The 24,640-nt window shown below is 38.3% G+C and overlaps 1 protein-coding gene across 4 annotated transcripts in view; it reads left to right on the top strand.

Moving 5' to 3' along the window:
* Positions 1–390: 390 nt before the first annotated feature.
* The window catches only part of NF1 (neurofibromin 1), a 261,374-nt gene continuing 237,124 nt past the window's right edge, over positions 391–24,640 (top strand). For 2 of the 4 annotated variants that reach the window (XM_036837704.1, XM_036837702.1), the window contains exon 1: positions 391–828. In XM_036837704.1, coding sequence (XP_036693599.1) covers positions 769–828 — 60 coding nt within the window. In that variant the 5' untranslated portion in view covers positions 391–768. The remainder of the gene's footprint in view (positions 829–24,640) is intronic. The other 2 variants (XM_036837703.1, XM_036837701.1) reach the window with 1 other exon arrangement.

Raw genomic sequence — 24,640 nt, 5'->3', positions numbered from 1 at the left:
GAGCTTAAGGCAGAGCATAGCTCCCCAGAAATCAGCGGCAGAGATCTGTGTGCAGGGAGAAATGCTAGCCCCAGGGCGCCCTAACTTCCAACCCGGGGAGCAATCCAAACTCGGAGGCTGGCGGGGGACGGGGAGTCTGAGGTGGTGGTGGGATGAGAGCGGATGCTCCCGGGTCGGCTCGGACTCCCTCCGGCTACAACCAGAGCCCGAGTCGAGGTGAGCCCGGCGGCGATGAGGGACGCGCGCCTCGGGGCCCGGAGGAGTTAGGTGACGTCACCTCCAGGAGGACTCGCTTTTTCATTAATGAAACCGGCCGGAGCGGGCGCATGCGCGGCAGGCCCCCTTTCCTCTCGCTTCCCCCTCCCCTTTCCCAGCCGCGCTCTCAATCTCGAGCTCGCTCGCTCTCCCTCTCCCCGGGCCGTGGAAAAGATCCCACTTCCGGTGGGGTGTCATGGCGGCGTCTCGGACTGTGATGGCTGTGGGGAGACGGCGCTAGTGGGGAGAGCGACCAAGAGGCCCCCTCCCCTCCCCGAGTCCCCCTTCCCCGTCCCCCTCCCCCCAGCCTCCACGCCAACGCCCCCTTCCCCTCTCCCCCTCCCGGCCGGGCGCCGGCCACCTATCCCCACCCCCGTGGGAACGTTCGGCGCCTGCACTCCTCAGACCCTCTCCTCGCCTCTCCCCTCACCTCAGCCCCCGCTCCCCGCCCTCTTCCCGGCCCTGGGCGCCGGCCGCCCGGTCCCTCCGCCGCCCCCCGGCCGCGGGGAGGACATGGCCGCGCACAGGCCGGTGGAATGGGTCCAGGCCGTGGTCAGCCGCTTCGACGAGCAGGTAACGGGCCCTTGGCCGGCGGGAGGTGGGAGCGGAGCGGGGGTGGGGACGGAGTGGGTGAGGGGAGGAAGGAGCGGCCGCCTCCCCCGCGGCCGCCTCGGGCTCTAGAGGAAAGACTGGGGGGATAATTGGGGGTGGCCTAGGGGGGAGGTGCGGCAAGGAGGGGACAGCTGGTGGCTCGAGCTCCCCTTCCCTCCTAAGTCGGGGGTGGGGCCTTTTCCCTGACCACCCCTCCGACCCTCCATCCCCTTTATCCCAGCCCTTCCGCTTGCTAATAGGGATGAGTGACCTGGGGACGCTTTCAGGGGCTCTCCATGTGGATTTAATCATCCCCCCCCTTACTATTTTTTTGTGAACGGAGGTGGGTAACATTTAGGGGTTTCCTCTTGCCTCAGTGGATCTCCTAACTGGGGGTGAGTAACTGAAGGAACCCCCAAGGCCCGTCTTGTGTACCCCCAATGGGAGAACGATAACATCCCGCCCCTCCCCCAGTTTCTTCAGCTTCCTCTCTTGGAGGGGGAAGAGTAGAAGAAAGCAGGGAAAGCACAGGTTTTGTTACTTTCTGCTCCGTCGTCTCAGCCCGCCCCGAGAGCTCCAAGTGCACACACACTGCACGTCTTTTTGATGCCCCACACGGGCGTCCCCCCATACCCTGATAAGACAAGACTGGCTTTTACATTGCCGTTTGCAGTGGAAATCATGGTTCTGGTTCCCTCCTGCTTCTGAAATATTTTTCCTTTTTTTTTTTTTTCCCCCCTCCTTGGTAGTTGCAGTTTCCCCCTTTATTTTTTGCCAGCGATCTGAGAATGTGAATATTGCTTTCTATAGTGGGAATCTTGGGGATTAAGGGGAGAAGAGTGAAAGGAAAGTGGGAAACTGCATCTGAGCCACTGACAACAGAGAGCAAAGACAGCTGGGAAGTGGTCCTGAAGCCGTTAATTCTGCTAGTGTTTTGTTGTTTTTTTAAACTCTCACCTCTTAGCTGACAAGAGAACTTTCATTGAGAATATTTGAGATGGAAAAAAAAGTTTCATAGCTTGGAGAGGTGCCTTTTTATTCCCTGAGCTTCAGACTCTGAATCCTGGGGCTGATCTGAATGAATGCACCCGGAGCCTTTTGTCAGTAGGATTTAGTTTAACTTTGTGTTGCTGTAGGTAGTTGGGGATCGTTTAAAGGGATGCTTTTTGCAGCTGCAGTTCTACCATGGGCTTCCTGTGATGAGGGAACTGTTTGAGATTGAGTCAATCTATTTTGTTTACTGGATATAATCATAAAACTGACTATGGGAGCTGAATGGAGGGGGGAGAAGGGCTCCACTTTTATTTGATCCATAAACATTTTCTTATGGGACTCATAGTGTTTCTGACCTATCTGAAAGATGTTTGGGAATAGGCAGAGGAATTGAGAAGAAATTTGAGAAGAAACTACTTAGATAAAATAGAATTATGAAGCTGTCAGAGACTTGAAGTTCTTTCACATATCCTTATGCTTCCAGACCAAAAAGTATCTAAACGACTGTGCTACTAATCTGTTTGAGGAAGTGAAATGTTACTGCATATATTGGATTGTATTATTGATAGAGCCTTAGATTTAAAACTTGAAGAAAAGACTTTCTCTGTGTAATTTAAAAAAAGGATTTAAAAGGCACACAGAAGAACCCCAAAGCTGATCTGTGTGGACAGTTTAATCTGGATGCGGGAATTTGATGGATTCACACCACGACTGTAGTTTCCAGTTTTTTTTTAGTTAAAAATTATTTCCAGTTTTTAAACTTTATTTCTTCACTTCTTACCTGTTGATCTTTAGGCTTATCTGCCACATATGACAAACATAGTTTTCTATATTTTAAAAGAGGAATGATTTTGATTATATGCCCAGTAATGCAAGTAAATTTTTCCTTCTTTTTGTCCCCAGAGTTAAAAGACCTTAGGCTTTGTTGTTTGCTTTGTTATGAATATTGTGGAATCAAACTCACCACCATCTGTTAAAAAATAAGGATGTAAGAATTTTAAACAGAAGCATTAAAAAAATATATTCCTTAGGTTGTAATTAAGAGAAAGATCCATAGGACAAATTATTCCTCACATTTTTCTCTTACAAGGTTAAAGCCCACTGACTTCGAGATGTAAAAGTATAAGGGTTTCGGTGTTTAACATAAGGCATTTATATACATTAACTTATTATAGAAGTAATAAACGTTTAATTCAAATTAGAGTTTACCTTGAGGTTGGAAAGCAAGAAAACTAAGCCTCATAGTGGTTAAATGACTTTCCAAGGTCACATAGCAGACCTAATAATAAGAGCCTCAGTATGAAAAGCATTGAATGCTGGACAATCAGGAATATTTTTTCTGATAAGTATCCCATAGGATTTGTTTTAATAATCCAAAAGTATAGTTAGGAGAGAAGAATTTACCTTTTTATTGAGGGGGGAAAACAACCTGCATGTAGTGAGAGATATTTGTATGGGAGTCTTAAGCATTTCAACTATGTCTAAAAGTTTTAAATTTTGGATATATTGACTGTACTTTGTTTCACTGGGTCCAGGGGGAGGTGGGCTGCTTCCTTTTATTATAGCTAAGACATGTGTTGAGGCAGAGAGCATGTGCATCTCTAAAGATGGCAGCTCTATTTATGATTGAATTGATGTTTTGGTTGGACTTCTAATATTTGTGGTGATTAAAGTAGAAATGCATTACTAGCCGCTGTTGATTACGTATTGTACTCTGATGGGTATTGCTCAGCCACTTGGTGCAGTAGACCCAGTTTAAGCAAGTGGTAGTGTTCCGTCTTGACATTTTGAGCTCAAGTCCTTGTTTCCAAGTGGGTAAAGTAAAATTCCTGTAACCTGCTGGTTTTGCAACGAAACCTAATATTTATGGTCTGAGTTGAACAATTCTTAACAATTTGAAAAATAAGTACTGGACTTCCCTGACAGTCCAGTGGTTAAGACTCCGTGCTTCCACTGCAGGGCATGCGGGTTTGATCCCTGGTCAGGGAGGATCCCGCATGCACAGCGCGGCTAAAACAAAAACAAACAAAAAGTAAGTACTTCCTTGATTAGGCATGGGAGTTGTGAAGGTGGACAGCTAGAAAGCTGAATGGATAAGTTATATCTTCTGCTTCTTCTTAACCTGCCTTTATGGTGCTGAGTGGTAAGTTTCTAAATTGAAATTGGCAAATTTTAGGTGTGCAGCTTTAATTTGTGGCTCATTATCCAGGTTACTTAAATGAGAGGGAGAACCTTCTTACATGCCTCACCTAGCTCCATATGCCCCACCGGTCTCTGTAGGACTTTGTTCCTGAAAAGGAGTATAGGAAAACTGGTCATATGAAGGTTTTTGTTTTAAGAAATTGAGAAAAGATATCACCAAATGATTTGTTGTAAATATGTTCACTTAAGCACTTATATTTTCCATATCTGGTCAAGTAAAAATGGTATATAAAAAGCCAAAAAATAACATTTTAAAGAACATATTAGAGAGTAAACCCTGATTTTTTATTTTTAATAATAGCATATTTGTTGTTGTAAATTGAATGCTAGTTGGAATGTCCTTCGAATATGTGGTAAAAAAACTCACATTATAAAATGATTGGCAAGTGTCTTTGAAGTTAGAAGCTACATGTTAATTGGCCAGATACATTTGTAAAACTTTGAAGTTGTTTTGGATTTAAAAAAAAAATCTCCTTAGCCTTGTTCTTAAAGCCTGGTCTGCTTTGTGAGGCCTTGTTGAAAATGAATATTCTTTTGACAAGGGGTATGTTATGGTGAGTGAGAAAAAAATGCTTATTCTTTATTCTGGAACTCATCTTTTAAAAACAATTTCCAACTGGTCCTCAGTTCTCTGTGTTCCCTCACTCCCCCCACCTTATCTAGCATCTAATTCAGTCTTTATGTGAGCGCCTTCCTTTTCACCTTCAAACTTACTTAGATTTTTTTTCTTTTAAACATTTACTTGGTCCTGTAGCTTTCTGTGTATAGATCAATCTTTTTCTTCCTTTGTTGCCAGATACCTGCTGCCTCTACTGTTTATCCACCTATATCCTTCATAACTCTCTGAAAACTAGCTTTTGCCTCTGCTTTCCTTCTGGATTGCTTCTTTCCAGAAAGTGATTCCTTCTGGCAAAACAGTGGTTTTCTGATCAACTGTAATGCCTCTGTGGTGTTCCGTTACCCCTGGAAATCAGTCTCCTCGAATTCCCAAGACACGATACTGTCTTGTATGTACGCTTGCAGATCCTTATATGTTGATGTTCTCATCAATCCTTGTGCTTTCTCTATCATACCATGCTGCCCATTGTTGAACTGCGGTTCCTAAATGAGGGTCTGAGTTTTGTTCTGCTATTTACAGCCTCAGTCCTTATGCTAGCCATTAGATCTCTGTGGATCCTAGATTTCCTCATCTGTTGGAATTGACTAGAAAATCTGTAAGATTTCTTTCTAGTTTAAATATTCGGTGATTTTAATACTTTAACAGCATCTACCTATGCCACAACAGTCTTATCGGGAGCTGACCCCACTTAATTTACTTAATGTTTTCTCATTATGCCTCAGTGTGCACCTATGTTCCAGGCAAGCTGGCTTAGTCTCTTCTGTGTATGTCAAGCTTATTCCTGCTTCTCAGCCTTTGTTTACACCAGCCCCTGCCTAAATGCTTTAATTCCTCCTTTATCTTTTTTTAATTCCTGTCCACACTTAAATGGGCAGCTCAAGCTTCATTTTTCCCACGAAGTCTTTTTAGACTAAACTCACTGCAGCCTCACTTCTTGGTGTGCTTGTCACCTGGGGTTCTACAGAACCCCTCTTTAACATGTCTCCCTTTGGGAGGGTAGGTTGAACATAGTTTAGCATTGTTTTCTTTTATCTTTTTATCAGATAGAGTATAAACTTTCTTAAAAGCAAGAAGCCGCTGTTAGAATTCTCCTAATAGTCACCCCAGGGCCCAGCACAGTTAGAAGCACACAGTGAGTCATTGATGGAATGGTTTTCATATGATTCCTGGTTCAAAGGTAGACTGACTAAAAAGAGTGGTAATTTTGGCTTTGTTTTAAATGTAAATAACTGAATTTTAATTTAGTGTTTATGGTAGCCTCGGTCTTATTAAGTTAAGTGATATTTTAACTAGGAATAGGTTTTTAAGAAAAGAGAGCTTTAAGGAGGAACTTGTATATATTTATATTTCCTCCAACAGAGCTAACATTTTTAAATCAAGTTTCAGATCCAATTAACTACCTTTGTGATCTTGAATTTGTCATTTACTTTTAGTGGCAAGTCTCTACATAAGGAAATTTTTTGCAGTGGTCTGATAGGATAATGAATGTGAAACACTTTGAAAAGACTAAAATTATTCAAATGTAAAATTTATACATTTTCTTCACTGCTGACTGATTATTATGTTTTCACTAAATAAAGGAGATTGACTAGTCTCTGGATATGCCCCTGTATGTACCTTGGCCAATATATACCTTACTTTAGCATTCACTGACGAATACTTAGGATACTGAGAGGGTCCTTAGGATGACTGTAATCGTTCTCTTTTCTTGTTTATCATCTAATTTGTGGCATACATAATATACAGCTCTTCAAGTTTGGGAAGTGTAGTAGAAAAATGTCATAAGGTGTGTGTGACTTGGGCCAGCAATATTGTTATATTAGATTTTAAATATTGCTACAGTTTTTGCCATTTTTGGCCAATAGGAAATTAGAATCTTAAATCTCCTTTCTTTTTTTTTGGATGTATTTAGCATGGAGAATTTTGTCCTTAAAGAAAAGGTTAGAGATATACTATAATAGTAAGCATGCCTTATTTTTGCATCTTTGTTCTTTAAATTACTCAGACTGCTGTGGGGCATTTTTTGTTTTATTTTCATATTTGTTGTTATGGGGTTCCATATAGACTCTCTTTTGTTGCATTATAACAACATACTTTTCAGGGTGAGCAGTGTATTAAAAATGTGTTTTGCACATGTGTTCACTAGACCTCAGTCTACTCTTTGTTGGGGGTTTTGTGTGTGTCTGTATGTATATAAGACAAGGGACGGGAGTTATAGGAAGGCTCATTTTTTAAAGGAAGTTTAAGGAGAATGTACTATAGAAGAAGTAGAAGGGGAGATTTGTGGTCAGCTTAAACTGTTAAAAGACTTAGAATCAATACTGAAGTAGAATATGGGCATCTTAAGCCCTTTCTTTGCTGAGGATTGAGTTGGATTTATGAAAAGCATTGGCTTATTCCGTCTGACATCTTTTAGAATACCCCATTTTCTTGGGTGTGGAGAGGGAAGGATGAGACAAAGTTTGTTTTGACCTTGAAGAATAGAAAAGGTATTTTTACATTGTGGTGACTGAATTAAGTTTAAGGTTTCAGCAATTTGTAAATTTCTGTTTCATACTGTGTGGTAGAGCCTTCAGGAAAACAGAGCACACTCAGAGGTTGTGCTGAAGAAAATTTTAATGTTGTAGAATATAAATAACTGGAATTGATAGTGCCTCCAATAAACTCTCACCAGGTGCCTGCTGTCGATGGCATATTTGACCACTTCAAATGTTATATGCCTGAGATATATAGTTACCTTCTTTGGTTCTCTGAGTGGCTTTTGAGCCATTGATCATGTCATCAGAAGGGCTTCTGTTAAGACAAGAAAGCCCCAAGCTCATATGGAATCCCATCCTGTTATAATGAAAAATTGGAATTATCTTCTAAACTTTACATATTTTTGCTATAAATGGTACTAATCACTTTGCTGTGGCAATAACTTGAGGTGCAGACTTACAGATTGCATATTTTCTTTAAACCACAGCCTGGCACTCTTCTGGTTTGGCTTAGGGTTGCCACTACGGTCTACAAGCTGTTGCCTGCCCCTATTCATATTTTATAGTTTGGAGTGTCTTATCCTGTTGGATTTCAGAGAACATACTTAACTTTTTCTGGTGAAATCCTTATCCCCTCCGTTTCACATCCCCCAAAGTAGGGTGTTGTGTCTAGTGCAAGAGGCATGAAGTTAAGTTAGTAAATAGCAGGACTTTTAGAAATTTACTTTAAAGGACTTTTATTTAACTTTTTTTTTTTAAATAAATTTATTTATTTGTTTTTATTTTTGTCTGTTGGGTCTTCGTTGCTGTGCGCAGGCTTTCTCTAGTTGCGGCGAGCGGGGGCTACTCTTCGTTGCGGTGCGCGGCCTCTCGTTGTGGCTTCTCTTGTTGCAGAGCATGGGCTCTAGGCGTGCAGGCTTCAGTAGTTGTGGCAAGTGGGCTCAATAGTTGTGGCTCATGGGCTCTAGAGCACAGGCTCAGTAGTTGTGGTGCACGGGCTTAGTTGCTCTGTGACACGTGCGATCTTCCTCGGCCAGGGATCGAACCCGTGTCCTCTGCATTGGTAGGCGGATTCTTAACCACTGTGCCACCAGGGAAGCCCTATTTAACTTATTTTAAATCATAGTTTTATATCCAGATATTGGCCTTGTGGGTAATTATGGCTATAACAATCTCAAGCGACCCTTTTCTGTTTAATTGTTGACAACTTTCCTTGGATAGTCCTCATAGTCATTTGGGCATGAGAAAACCACTCTTACTGCCTCAAATTTGTGATGGCAGTATACTATGTAGTAAGAGAAAGAGCTTTTGACTGTGCAGTTTTCAGAGTGACCTTGGGTAAGTCAGCCTCTCTGAACTTCAGTTTTCTGTTTTCATCTGTAAAATGGGGATAATATCTGCCTTACTTATGTCATGGGCTTGTTTAGTGTCTTAGGTGTGACTCTTCTATGTGAAAGGAAGCTGTAAATAATCATAAAAGTGTATTGCCATGATTATTATCCTGTGCAGTATTTTTTTGTCTTTTCTTTATATCGATAGTTTGGTGATTATTATTATTTCTATAATGCATGAAAAAAAAACTAGAGAGGCAAAGCAACTTGTTCACAATCATATGACATGTAATTAATTGAGTTTAAACTAGAGTGTGGGTGTCTTAATCCTTAGAGCAGTAACTTTCAATAAATAGAGCTTTATAAAAAGGGCCTAAATTTTGTGAACAGGTAGCACAAATATGTAGAGTGAGGAAAGTATTACTGCTTCTTCACTCAAAAATGACATGTTACGTTTTACCTTTTATGTTCATAAGAGAGTATCTGGAAATCTTTTTCAATTGGTTATGTGTTAGACAAGTTTTAAGCATTATATACTGATTTCATTGTTTATCATTCTTCTTTTCACCTTATCAAAGCTTCTCTTGGCTGTTAGAAGTTGTAACATTGTTCCCCTTTTATTTAGTTTTATAACATTTTATAACTCACTGCAGATTTTTAGGTGAGGAGAGTTGAATTCTGAAGGTGAGAGAGTAGAATTTGTGAGAGTACCAACAGGAATGTATAATTATAAATATGAGATTATGTTTTTATTTCATTCTTTTATCTGGCATTTCACAGTCAAGTTTTGTAAAGTTGCTTTTCATACTCTAAGAACATTCCATTTAGGATTTGATTAAATTTGAGACAACCTTTTAAACTTTGGTAGTGTTTGAGTGTCTTGTTCTATTGGATTTCTGGGTGTTTCTTTTTGTCTGTGCCCGTCTGCTTTCCTTCCTTGTTTCCTTCCTTTGTCTACTTTTTCAGCTCCTTCCCGTCCCCATCCCCAATAACAACTTTCGAATCATTCATCTTGTCTCTTAGAGTATCTTTCCAAATCTCCTGTCTTTATCAGTGCCTTTCACTTCTGTCCCAGCTCAGGGCTGGGAAGATGTTTTAACTTTATGCTCCAGGCAGGTCTTCTTCCTTTTGGGTAATGGACTAAGGGGGAAAGAAAAGAAGCATTTGTATTTCCTGTTATGTTTCAGTTTTTGGTCTCTGATAACTGAATTCACAGTAGGGAATGGGAGAGATAGAAAGTATTGTTTTGGTTAAATGTTGGTAACAAAGATCAGTAAAGACCTGTGCTCTGGTTTCTGCCCTAACACAAACTACCTTTGCTATATTATGTAAATCTCCTCAATTCTGAGCTATTTCATTTACTGTATGTTAAACAGGAAAAATATAATCTGACAGTCCAAAACTTTTATAATTCTTAAAATGGGTTGATGTTTGTTTCATTTTTTTAGAGCCAGTCCTTTTGAGTAAGAAAATAATTCCAGTCACTAATTGATTAGTGACAGATCCTTAGTTAGAAGGAATCTGAGCTTACTTAAATCTACTTCTGCAATAGCCCTGACAGATAATTGTTTAACCTCTACTTGGACATTTATTAAAAAAAAAAAAAAAAAAAAAGAGTGGTAATTCATATTCATTGTAGGAATATGAAATGTAACAAAATCACAATAAAAAAAAAAAGGCCATTTATAATAGCACAACTCAGAGGAGAACCACAGTTAAAATTCTGAAATTAGACCCCTTGGGTTTGAATTCTTGAGCTTGGGCTCTGCCATTGCTTACTAGTCCTTGGCCAGGTTATTTAGCTTCAGGCTTCAGTTTCTTCACTTGTAAAAAGGGGTCAATAATAGTACTTACTTCACAGAGATTGATGTGAGATTTATATTAGGAAATACATGTAGAGCACGTGGCATAGTTTCTAGCAATAAATGTTAGATACTGTTGCTTTTATTAGGTTGTTGGGATTGAATGAGATACATTGTCTTATAATCTGCTCTTTTAACATAATATAACGTGAGCATTTGCCCATATGATTATACTTTCTTTTACATTATTTAAAAATTTAAGGTATTATATATAATTATTTTTTCTTAATATTTTAAAAATAAATTTTGAATTTTCTACACTGAATATGTATTTTTATAATCAGAAAAACAATCGGTAACAAAGCAAATAAATGTTACTTTATAAAATGTAACTGGAATGTATTAATGTAAAAAAAAAATCTCAATTTTTAGCAGTGTAATGTTAACATAAAAGTAGGATCAGAATGAGGTGACTATAATAAAATTATTAAAGTACAAGAACTTGTTACAGTGCCTTCAGCTGTCCAGGTGAGAGGGGATCATGACCTGCCCACAAGAGAAGCCTTCTTGACAGGTCTGTTGATTTCAGAGTTTTCAAGGATTGGTTGTATGGTTGTACCTCACAAAATTTGACCAGTTCCTCTAAAGACAATAGGATAAATCCTTTTTTTCCTGTCTGTTATAAATGGTACTATGATATGCAATCTTATTTTGCCCTTTGGGCAGCCAGGGGTACTACATCTCAAGGTAACACATTCCATTAGTAGAATTGTAATTGTTAGAAACTGTCCCTTAAATGGAGCCTCCTCTGTCTTATTTGATCACTAAACATTCAAGTTCCTATTATTTGTGGTAGATGCTGAGCACTGTGGTAAATGCTGCGGAAATAAAGACAAGACATGCTCTTGGTCTCAAGGAACCTAAAGTCTATGGGAGTGTGTGAGAGGAGCACTTAATTTAGACTGGGCAGTCAGGGAGAGCTTGACAGAAAGTGAAGCCTGAACTAAGTTGTGAATCTTGTAGGTTCTTATATGCCATACTAAAATGTTTAAGCTCTCGTTTGAAGATTTTGGGTGAATGTAATTTCATCTAATGGCTTATGCTTTAGTGGGAGAGGTTGAAAAATATAATAAAGGGAAATGTGGAATGCAGTACCATAGGAGGTAGAAGAAGATAGGGATCTAAATTCAGGCGGTGGATTTAGAGACTGAGATGGTAGAGAAGGAAAGAATGGGTTTGGTCTATAATAACTGTTGGGGTAAATGAGAGAGTGCAGTTTAAGGGCACTTAGCAATATTGGGCAGTATTAAGGACTCAGCTGAGTTTGGAGACAGTGTCTTTGTTATGGTCATAGTCACTAGAATTGAAGGGATCAAGGAGTGTTGAGGACCAGTTGTTGGATAGGTGGTCCACCTTGACATTGAAGTCACCTAGATTAGGGTTGCCAGATTTAGCAAATGGAAATATAGGATGCCCAGTTAAATGTGAATTTCAGATAAACAGTAAACGTTTAGTATAAGTATTTCCCAATTATTGCATGGGATATAGTTACACTAAAAATATTACTTATGTTTATCTGAAATTCAAATTTAATTGGGAGTCCTGTACTTTATCAGGCAACACTCACCTAGATGGTAATGGATGTGAGGTAGAGGAAAAACTGAGCCAGGAGTCAAATTGTTTTGATGATGGGGAAAATATCTAGAAAATTGGTAGGTGACTGTGACAAGGTTTGTTAGTGAGTAGCACATGAGTCATGAGCCTCAAGGAAGAGTGGGAAGAGTAGAAAAGTTTGGAACCTGGCCTCCTGGAGTCTTCTATTCATTGTTCCTAATTCTATTCTCTATAACTCTTCAGAATGTTTGTCTTTTTTACTTTAAAAATATTGGAAGACAGATCTTAAGTATTCCTCAGGGTTGTCTCCCCCACCCCGAAATATATTATTCATTCAATTATTTATAGTATAAATTGTTAAGATATTTCACTATCATGGTTGTTTTTTCTCTTGGTGAAGTGGTGGTCAGTATTCAGGCATATCATTTGTCATCCCTTTTCTAAGTATTTTTGTATATGAAGGTGTTATGTGAGACTTAAAAAAAAGGCTTACAAAATGCTGAGCTTCAGGTACTCTGTATTTTTGGTATTCATCTGATTACCAGTACAGTTAACCTATCAAAGAGCATGTGTGTGCATGTGTATTTTTTTTTTAAGTTTTATTATGAAAAATTTTAACATATACAAAAATAGAGAGATGATTATAAATGAACCCCCATGTACCCATTACCCAGCTTCTACTTAGTTTTATTTCATCAATAGTCCTACCCCTTTCCTGCTCTGTGCGTTTTCATTATTTTGAAGCAATCCCAGTTATCATTTCCGTGTGACTTATTCTTAACTCATGCTGACCTTAAGAGCTGTGTGATATAAATACAGTACTCAATGGGGAAGACTTGAGTTTGAGTCCTAATTGTCTACTGAGGAATGAGTTAACCTGGGCAAGTCAAGCTATCTGAGTATTTTGAAGAGTGTATATGAGGGTTGGGGAGGAGACATATGCTACCTGCCCTTTTTCACAAATCAAAGATACAAGGGAATGTATGTGAAGGTAGTTTGTAAACTTGCTTTACACAGGTAAGATTTCATTATTGTTAGTAAATAATGCTTCCTTCTGTAAGTGCTTAAAAGTCATCTGCATAATAATCAGTCCTAGAATTATTTGGGTGTTGACATTAAATTAAGTCCATAGTCCTAAGATGACCTTTTCACCTTTAGCCGCGCCTGCATTTTGAGGCACCGTTGTTTTCTCGTTCCCAGTCTGGCGCCTTTCTGTTTTTTGTGAGTTCTCAGAGTTCACAGACAGCGTTTCCTTTGTCACATTTCAAAATTTTCATCTGTCCCCTTGGATTAATTCATATAGACTTGAATTCAGATAAGCAGGTAGGTGGGGTCTTTATGCATTATCTAAGTGTTCTGATGGCTGTCAACAATGCTCTTTTTCACATTTGAAGATAATTTTGTTTTCTGCTAAAACAATTAGAAATAAAATTGAATTGAATAGTTCTACTTTCAGTCTCCTATAGGTATTATACCATGTACTCTAGTGATTCTTGCCTTTCCTTCCTCCTCTTCTTGATCGTAATATATTTTTTGAAGGCTTTACATATTTATTTTAACATCTTATCGTTAAAGTCTTTAGTGATTCTGAACTTTTAACTTTTTATATTCATGTATCAGTTTATCTGTTGTATGTAGTGTGTGTTCTTTCTCTAATGGCCTTATCAATACTGAGCTGGGGATGGGGGACAGGAGGAACAGGCACATCAGTTTCTTTCTGTTTTTTTTTGGCCGCGCCGGGCAGCTTGCGGGATCTCAGTTACCGGACCAGGGATTGAACCTGGGCCACGGCAGTGACAGCCCGGAATCCTAACCACGAGGCCACCAGGGAACTCCCACATTAGTTTCTTTAGAAATGTCAGCTTTACCAGATCACTTAAGACTCTTGTTAAAAGTACAGATTTCCTGGCCCCACTGAACATCTATGAGTTCTAGAGGTATGGACAATGAGTTGTAGTTTAAAAACTCTCCCCAGGTCACTTTGATGTAAAGCTGGGTTTGGGAATCACTGTATGATATGCAGGGAGACTTCAGCTTCTGGGTAGTATAGTCATCTATATAGTACATAGTACAGTCATCTATATAGTACATAGTACAGTCATCTGTATCACTGCAATGAGTAGTAAAAAACTGAATGAACTTTTAAAATCATATTTTAAAAAATATTGGAGGCCTGTAGAAGTAATCACGACTAGATTAATTAAAATTCCAGATACAGAAGAGCCCTTTGTAGGTGAGAAGAGGATTGCTGACATTTGCTGATTCTGGACACAGACTGAAGAAAAAGAATGAACCAGAGATGAACTGAGTCTTACTAAAACTGCAGCATAGCACTGACACATTTCAATTCATGAATGGATTGAAATGATGAGCCTCTCTCATCCCTTTTGCCTAATAGAGTAGATAGAGAATGCTCACTGGGAAGATATATTCTGGGGTCTCTGAGGCTCTTTCATTTCCAGTATCCAGCGTACAATGAACAATTTCTAAAAATTTGAGAAGGTGGAAAACTGTGATCCTTAATCAAGAAGAAAAATAAGCGGTAGAAGTAGACCTACAGGTAATTGAAATGATCAGACAGGGACTTTAAAATAACTATGATGTGATAAAGAAAATATAGGAAAACGTGGACAAAATGGAAAGGTGGAGAATTTCTATAGAGAATTGGAATTCATGAAAAGGAATTAAATGGATATTCTAAGAATCAAAAACATGTCAGTAGCTTAAGGTCTGTCATTTATATGTTACTGAGAAAACTTTGGTGCAGGACTCTAGGATCTCACTCCACCCCTTGCCTTACTCTTCATTTATCTAAAAAAATGGGAAAACAGGTCAATCGAATATATACCATTTAAGTGTTATGAGAGCAGGGGCTGTGTCTGTCTTTTCACTGCTGTGTTCCCAGGGCTTAGTGCCTGGCACATTAAAAATAAAACAAAAAACATGCAACAACAAGAAGCCCACAGTATCTGAAATTAATTATTCGTTGGGTGGATTTAATAGACTATACCAATAAAAGACAAGAGTACAGAACTTGTAGACAAGTTAATAGAAAATAATCCAGTTTGAAGCACAGGAAGGAAAAAACAATGGAAAAAGTAGGACAGAACAAAAGAGATATGTGCAACTCTAGTAAAAAGTTGAATAATGTGTGGGACTTCCCTGGCGGTCCAGTGGTTAAGACACCATGCTCCCAATGCAGGGGGTGCGGGGTTGGATCCCTGGTTGGGGAACTAAGATCCCACATGCCACTCAGCGTGGCCCCCCAAAAAAAGAAAAAAAAAAGTTGAGTAATGTGTAATTGGAAACCCAGAAGTAGAGAAGGGAACTTAGTGTGGGAGCAAATATTTGAAGAGATAATGGTAAGACATTTTCCAAAACTGATGAAGGATATCAACCCATAGATTCAAGTAGTTTAGCAAACCCCAACCAAGATAAATACAAAGAAAATTACACTTTCTAAATACACTCAGACATATCTTAATTGATCTGTTGAAAACTAGAGACAAACTCTTAAAAGCAACCAGATGGAAAAAAAATAAGACATGTTACTTTCAAAGAAACTAATATAACTGATGGCTGCATTTTGAACACAACAGTGGAAACTGGGAAATAATGGAATGACATTTTTTAAGTGTTGAACAAAAAAAACCTGTCAAGTTAGAATTCTGATCCCAGCAGAAGTATCCTTCAGAAATAAGGGTAAAATAAGACATTTTTAGACAAACAAAAGCTGAGAGAATTAATCACCAGCAGACCTGCTCTGTAAGACTTACTAAAGGAAGTTCTTTAGGCAGAGGGGAAACATGTCAAGTGGAAGGATAAAACTATAGGAAATAATGAAGAGCACCCAATTGGGTGTAAAATGAGTAAATATACACCCAATATGAATAAATATACAAAAACAGTGCCTTCCCCCCCCCCCCCCCCATGTTCTTTGGAACTTTTTAGGAACTTTATTTTAGGAATTTCATTTTTTATTATTATAGAAATTCTAGACTAGGATTTCTACAGTTTCTAGAATGATAGAAATTCTACAGTTTTATTAAGGCAAACTTGCCATACAATAAATAAATAAACTGCATATGTTTAAAATGTACAATTTGATGACTTTTCCTATATTTTTAAGCCTGTGTTAACACCACAATCAAGATAATGAATATATATATCACCTGCAAAAGTTTCCTCCAGCCCCCATAATCCATTCTGTACCTCCATCCCATTTCTGGGCACCTGCTGAGCTGTTTTTCTCAATATTTATTCATTCACCTGTTAGTAGACACTTGGGTTGCTCCAGTTTTTAGCTACTGCAAATGAAGTTGTCCTGAAGATTCATGTATATGACTTTGTGTGGACGTATACATTCATTTCTCTTGAGTAAATACAAAGGAGTAGAATGGCTGGGTCATATGGTGGGTGTATATTTAACTTTTTAAGAAGCTGCCAATCATTGTTTTCCAAAGTGATTATGTCATTTTACAGGAGTATATGAGGATTCCAGTTGTTCCACATCCTTGCCAACATTTATTTGCTTACAAAAATTTTTTTTGACTAAAAATTTTTTAAATTGTAGCCATCCAGTGGGTGGGAAATGCTATATCATTCTGGTTTTGATTTGCATTTCCCTAGTGACTAATGAGCATCTTTTCATGCACTTAATTTACCATCTGAATATTTTCTTTGATGAAGTGTATATTTGAATCTTTTGCCCATTTTTTAAAAATTGGGATTTTTTATTATTGAATTTTTGAGAGCTTGTAATATATGCTGAATACAAGTCTTTTACAAGATATGTGATTTGCAAATATTTTCTCCCAGTTTCTGGCTTGTTTTGTTTTTTTTGATTTTGTTTTCTTCTCAAAGTCTTGAAAGCAGATGTTCTTAATTTTGCTGAAGTTCAAATTATCAGATTTTCTAAAAAAAAAAAAATAAGAGGATCATGTTATTGATGGTATATCTAAGAAATCTTTGTCTAACACAAGGTCACAAAGATTTTTCTCCTATGTTTTCTTCTAGAAATCTTGTTTTAGATTTTACACTTAGGTCTATGACTCATTTTTAGTTAATTTTTGTACTCAGTGTGCTTCTATATGCCTATTTTGTCTTGCCAGTCAACAGTCTTGATTATTGTAGCTTTATAGTCATTTGAAATCAGGTATTGTAAATACTTCAAGTTTGTTCTTTCTCAAGATTAAGTTAGTGTAGATATTTTGCAAAGAGGAAGAGTCAAGTCCTTTGTCCTTCCTACAGTCTTTTTTTAAAAAGTATTTATTTATTTACTTATTTATTTATTTATTTATTTGGCAGCACTGGGTCTTAGTTGCGGCATGCAGGATCTTTTAGTTGCAGCATGTGGGCTCTTAGTTGTGGCATGCGGGATCTAGTTCCCCGACCAGGGATCGAATCTGGGCCCTTTGCCTTGGGAGCTCGGAGTCTTAACCCCTGGACCACCAGGGAAGTCCCACCTCCTCCAGTCTTGACAGGATTTCTTTAGTGTCCCCTTGGTAGAGCCTTAACAAGGAGCCAGCTAGCAAAGGGAAATGTAGTTTGCGCAGTAGCCCAGCCATCAGAAAACAAGGTAGAGAAGGATAGGTGTGAAGATGAGAGGCAGCAACTTAGCAATTGGCACAGTCCACTCCTTTGGTTACTCAGCAGCCATGCGTGCCTTTATACAGATATTTGATCTTGTGTACAGAAGACAAACACTATGCTTTTGCCTAAGAAGATGGAAATCTTCTTTATAAAAATGAAGATGTCCTGGGATTTCCCTGGTGGCACAGTGGTTAAGAGTCTGCCTGCCAATTCGGGGGACACAGGTTTGATCCCTGGTCTGGGAAGATCCCACATGCCGCGGAGCAGCTAAGCCCGTGCACCACAACTACTGAGCCTGTGCTCTTGAGCCCATGAGCCACAACTACTGAAGCCCACACGCCTAGAGCCCATGCTCAGCAACAAGAGAAGCCACCGCAATGAGAGGCCCGCGCACCACAATGAAGAGTAGCCCCCACTCGCTGCAACGAGAGAAAGCCCGTGTGCAGCAACAAAGACCCTACGCAGCCTAAAATAAAATAAATAAATTAAAAAAAAATTGAAGATGTCCTTACCTTCTTCCCAAAATGGGAAGCAAGTCCCAATACTCATTGTATCCATATTTGGGTGACATTCACACTATCCATTTTTAAGCTATGTTAATTATGTCTCAAATTCATAGTCCCATCTGAATATCATGCTACCTAAAGACTAAGTTGTAAAGTTAACCTTTACTAATAAAATTTGTATAACATATTGAAAAGGAGAAGAGAGAAGAAATTGGTTTATACATTCACGCAAAATCTTCTGTAGTAAGCAAAGAAGAATATATGTGTAACTGCTGTAGTCTTTGCTTTTGTTAACTAGTTGAGTGATTGTAAATTCATCCTTAAAACTACTGTCTTCTACTGCTCATTCCATGTTTCCTTTGCCCTCATTCAGGGCCTCAGCTGGTGGGGTAACCCAAACCTTCATTAGTGAAGAATATGTGTCCTCACATATTCTTCACAACATCCTCATGTATTCTTCACACATTGCTTTGTGTGTGTGTATTTTCCATTAACTTTTACTATTACACACGTATAAGAGATTATTTCAGAGAATCCTTGGGGTTCCAGGCAGAGTCCTCCCCTGTCCTTATGTAGCAGTAGTCCTTTATCTCCTAGGTAACCCAGATGAATTACAACAGCTAGTAGAATGACCCTCTTCTTTGCCTCTTCATGATGATTCCAAGTTTATTTTGATCGTTAGCTTTCTTTTTTTATGAATGAAATTCTCTTTCATTCAGCCTGATAGTAACAAATGGCCATTAGTACAGAAGCTTGGGCTTCTGGCTTGAACTAAGTAGTAAGCTAAGCACAGTGGCAGGTTCTTGAGCTCTGTTATTTGAAAAGCCTCTCCTTCCCTGGAATGAGTTTAGGATCTTTTTTATTTATTTATTTATTTATTTATTCATTCATTCATTTATTTATAGCTGTGTTGGGTCTTCGTTGCTGCGTGGGCTTTCTCTAGTTGCAGCGAGTGGGGGCCACTCTTCGTGGCAGTGCACAGGCTTCTCATTGCGCTGGCTTCTCTTGCTGTGGAACATGGGCTCTAGGCATGCGGGCTTCAGTAGTTGTGGCACGCAGGCTCAGTAGTTGTGGCTCGCAGGCTCTAGAGCGTAGGCTCAGTAGTTGTGGTGCATGGGCTTAGTTGCTCCGTGGCATGTGGGATCTTCCTGGACCAGGGCTCGAACCCGTGTCCCCTGCATTGGCAGGTGGATTCTTAACCACTGCACCACCAGGGAAGTCCTTAGGATCGTTTTAAATGTCATGTTACAACCAGCAAACAGAATTTTTGCCATTCAAAAAATGTTTTCTCAGCCTCAGGAAAGAGGTGAAGCCCGGTTTGGACTCTTCACTGACCGTTCTGACTTTTCTTCTGCAATTTTAAATTTATTAAAATTTACAATTTGTGAATTGTATGAGAATATTTTGTTAACATGTTCTTAAAAATTTGAATGCCAGAGGTAAACACCGTAAACATTTAGTGTGCATATTTGTTCTCTACTATTTGGATGTCCGTTTTCATTTTTAACATCAACTGCATTATTTCTTCACGTAACTAGAAAAACAGGATGATTCGGAAGTTTGGTTGATGACTTTAAAAAAACTGTATTAGAAAAATAATTTTCACAATTGAACATAATTTAAATACTAGATAAAATGATCACCTGGAGGCAGATTGTTTTGGTAGGTAAACACTGCATTGGAATTCTGGGGCTGCCAATGCTACCTATGTACTTTTAGAATTTTGAATAATTTAAAACTTACAGAAAAGTTGCAGCAGTAGTATAAAACGTCCCATATATTCTTTACCCAGATTTACTAGCTGTTTATATTTTGCTCTTTGTTTTTTACGTTTTATTATTTATTCTCTCTTTCTCTCTGTCCATGTGTCTGTGCATGGGTGTGTATATAATATAAACATACACACATATATGCATTTGTTGCATGTGGAGGAGGCATTTGACAGTAAGTTGTAGGCATCATGTTCCTTAATTCCTAAATACTTCAGTATGTCTTAATAAGTAAGGACTTCTCTTAGCTACAGTACAATTACTGAAGTCAGGAAATTTAACTTTGATAACAATACTGTTCTCTTTAATACACGGTCCATACTCAGAGTTTGTCAGTAACAAATTCCCAAATAATTCACATACTTTAAAAATCTATTTTGTTTTTATCAGTTTCCTGTATTTCCTGATTTTTGAAGTGGTATTTTTTTTTCTTCTTTCACCTTTGGGTTTCAGATGTGAGATTAATTAATATTCAGTACTGTAAACTCTACAGAAATTGCATACTGTGTTTTTCATTCTTAGGCATATGTAACGTTAAGTCCAAGTAGGTATGCTAGGTTCCAACTCTTAAGTATATTTTGGGTAGTCTTTTTGGAAGATGATTTTATTTAAATTTTTTTGAAAAATTTTGAAAATTTAAACAAATATGGCTATTATGGAATAGAATGCAGAATTTGCATCTCTTTTTAAGATAAAGCATGAGACATCAAAGAAGTAATTTACCTCCCAATAATTGAGAATAAGAATCAGACCAAATTTGCTTGAGGTAGAGGAGGTATCTCCCGTTAAGATTAGGCTACTGAAGCCTAGGCACTTGGCTATTTAAAACAAAAAAATTAACGTTTGAAGCTCCTTGAGCAATAATTTGAGGAAAAAAAATCACAATTTAAAGATAAAAATAAAGCATAGTAATTATTTATTAAATGCTATTTTAGTTATAGCTCACTCACCCAGAGTGTTTCTTGATTTTCAGACGTTTTCCTGGTTTTCTTCTGGTTGGTAATTTCTATCTTAAGTGTTCTGTGGCCAGTGAATATGGTTTGTATGATACCAGTATTTTCAAATTTGAAGTTAGCTTTATGAGCTTGAACATTGTATTAGTTATTTATTGCTATGTAACAAATTCCCCCAAATGTAGCAATATTAGCCCAGAAACATTTATTATCTCATAACATTTCTGTGTGCTAGAAATCCAGTAGCAGCTTAGCTAGGTGTTTCTGGCTCACAGTCTTTCATGAGGTTCCAGTCAAGCTCTTGTCTGGGCTGCAGTCATCTGAAGGCTTGACTGGGCCTGGAAGATTTAATTCCAGCCTGATCATTTACACAGCTGTTGGCTGGAGGCCTCAGTTTTTTGCTAGCTGCTTTTTTATTTTTGACACGTTTTTAAAAAAAATTCAAACAGAAAGTCACAGAAATTATAATCATCCTCATCAGTTCACTCAGACCCATGTAATTAATTTTTTTTCATCTTGATCTTTTGTTAGCACTTTTATGAATTCATCAGTTTTCCATTAGAGTTCTGAAAATGCTTATTCATTCAGTTCAGCAGTATAGTCAGTTACCAGAAACCTGTATTTGTCAGAGTCATTTCCATGAATTCCTTGAAGATGAAACCCTTTTATAGGAACATTTTTGCAAAAGCATCAGAGTACACCCAGAACTGTCTGTAAATGACAAAAGACTTAAAAATGACCCCGGTAAAGATTTTTTTTAAAATTAATTTATTTATTTTTGGCTGTGTTGGGTCTTCGTTTCTGTGCGAGGGCTTTCTCTAGTTGCGGCAAGCGGGGGCCACTCTTCATCGCGGTGTGCGGGCCTCTCACTGTCGCGGCCTCTCTTGTTGTGGAGCACAGGCTCCAGACGCACAGGCTCAGTAGTTGTGGCTCACGGGCCTAGTTGCTCCGCGGCATGTGGGATCTTCCCAGACCAGGGCTCGAACCCGTGTCCCCTGCATTGGCAGGCAGATTCTCAACCATTGCACCACCAGGGAAGCCCCACGGTTAAAGATTTGATGAAAGTTCATAATAATGCAATTGACAAGGAAATTTAGTTATTTCTTAGATATACATTTTAAAGTAATAATAACTAGAATTATGACTTATTATACAAGAACATATAAGGTTTTTAGGAATTTCATGTAATGCCTGAAACATTTATGTTAACATATTTCCATACAAATAACCCAAAGAAAGTTTAGTGTTAGTTTTTTTTTTTTAATTTTTAAATTTTATTTTATTTATTTTTTTATACAGCAGGTTCTTATTAGTCATCCATTTTATACACATCAGCGTATACATGTCAATCCCAGTCGCCCAGTTCAGCACACCACCATCCCCACCTGCCAGCGGCTTTCCCCCCTTGGTGTCCATACATTTGTTCTCTACATCTGTGTCTCAACTTCTGCCCTGCAAACCGGTTCATCTGTGCCATTTTTCTAGGTTCCACATACATGCGTTAATATATGATATCTGTTTTTCTCTTTCTGACTTAACTTCATTCTTTATGACAGTCTCTAGATCCACCCACATCTCAACAAATGACCCAATTTCGTTCCTTTTTATGGCTGAGTAATATTCCATTGTATATATGTACCACAACGTCTTTATCCATTCGTCTGTCGATGGGCATATAGGTTGCTTCCATGACCTGGCTATTGTAAATAGTGCTGCAACGAACATTGGGGTGCACGTGTCTTTTTGAATTATGGTTTTCTCAGGGTATATGCCCAGTAGTGGGATTGCTGGATCATATGGTAATTCTAGTTTTAGTTTTTTAAGGAACCTCCATACTGTTCTCCATAGTGGCTGTATCAATTTACATTCCCACCAACAGTGCAAGAGGGTTCCCTTTTCTCCACACCCTCTCCAGCATTTGTTGTTTGTAGATTTTCTGATGATGCCCATTCTAACTGGTGTGAGGTGATACCTCATTGTAGTTTTGATTTGCATTTCTCTAATAATTAGTGATGTTGAGCAGCTTTTCATGTGCTTCTTGGCCATCTGTATGTCTTCTTGGAGAAATGTCTATTTAGGTCTTCTGCCCATTTTTGGATTGGGTTGTTTGTTTCTTTAATATTGAGCTGCATGAGCTGTTTATATATTTTGGAGATTAATCCTTTGTCCGTTGATTCATTTGCAAATATTTTCTCCCATTCTGAGGGTTGTCTTTTCGTCTTGTTTATGGTTTCCTTTGCTGTGCAAAATTTTTTAAGTTTCATTAGGTCCCATTTGTTTATTTTTGTTTTTATTTCCGTTACTCTAGGAGGTGGATCAAAAAAGATCTTGCTGTGATTTATCTCAAAGAGTGTTCTTCCTATGTTTTCTCTAAGAGTTTTATAGTGTCCGGTCTTACATTTAGGTCTCGAATCCATTTTGAGTTTATTTTTGTGTATGGTGTTAGAGAGTGTTCTAATTTCATTCTTTTACATGTAGCTGTCCAGTTTTCCCAGCACCACTTATTGAAGAGACTGTCTTTTCTCCATTATATATCCTTGCCTCCTTTGTCATAGATTAGTTGACCATAGGTGCATGGGTTTATCTCTGGGCTTTCTATCTTGTTCCATTGATCTATGTTTCTGTTTTTGTGCCAGTACCATATTGTCTTGATTACTGTAGTTTTGTAGTATAGTCTGAAGTCAGGGAGTCTGATTCCTCCAGCTCCGTTTTTTCCCTCAAGACTGCTTTGGCTATTCGGGGTCTTTTGTGTCTCCATACAAATTTTAACATTTTCTGTTCTAGTTCTGTAAAAAATGCCATTGGTAATTTGATAGGGATTGCATTGAATCTGTAGATTGCTTTGGGTAGTATAGTCATTTTCACAAGATTGATTCTTCCAATCCAGGAACATGGTGTATCTCTCCATCTGTTGGTATCATCTTTAATTTCTTTCATCAGTGTCTTATAGTTTTCTGCATACAGGTCTTTTGTCTCCCTAGGTAGGTTTATTCCTGGGTATTTTATTCTTTTTGTTGCAATGGTAAATGGGAGTGTTTCCTTAATTTCTCTCAGATTTTTCATCATTAGTGTATAGGAATGCAAGAGATTTCTGTGCATTAATTTTGTATCCTCCAACTTTACCAAATTCGTTGATTAGCTCTAGTAGTTTTCTGGTGGCATTTTTAGGATTATCTATGTATAGTATCATGTCATCTGCAAACAGTGACAGTTTTACTTTTTATTTTCCAGTTTGTATTCCTTTTATTTCTTTATCTTCTCTGATTGCCATGGCTAGGACTTCCAAAACTATGTTGAATAATAGTGGTGAGAGTGGACTTCCTTGTCTTGTTCCTGATCTTAGAGGAAATGCTTTTAGTTTTTCACCATTGAGAATGATGTTTGCTGTGTGTTTGTCGTATATGGCCTTTATTATGTTGAGGTAGGTTCCCTCTATACCCACTTTATGGAGAGTTTTTATCATAAATGGGTGTTAAATTTTGTCGAAAGCTTTTTCTGCATCTATTGAGATGATCATATAGTTTTTATTCTTCAATTTGTTAATATGGTGTATCACATTGATTGATTTGCATATACTGAAGAATCCTTGAATCCCTGGGATAAATCCCACTTGATCATGGTGTATGATCCTTTTAATGTGTTGTTGGATTCTGTTTGCTAGTATTTTGCTGAGGATTTTTGCATCTATATTCATCAGTGATATTGGTCTGTAATTTTCTTTTTTTGTAGTATCTTTGTCTGGTTTTGGTATCAGGGTGATGGTGGCCTCAGAGAATGAATTTGGGAGTGTTCCTTCCTCTGCAATTTTTTGTAAGAGTTTGAGAAGGATGAGTGTTAGCTCTTCTCTAAATGTTTGATAGAATTCACCTGTGAAGCCATCTGGTCCTGGACTTTTGTTTGTTGGAAGATTTTTAATCACAGTTTCAATTTCATTAC

This window comes from Balaenoptera musculus, chromosome 20, assembly GCF_009873245.2.
Source record: "Balaenoptera musculus isolate JJ_BM4_2016_0621 chromosome 20, mBalMus1.pri.v3, whole genome shotgun sequence".
NCBI lineage: Eukaryota > Metazoa > Chordata > Mammalia > Artiodactyla > Balaenopteridae > Balaenoptera > Balaenoptera musculus.
This window is presented reverse-complemented; position numbering and strand designations above follow the sequence as displayed.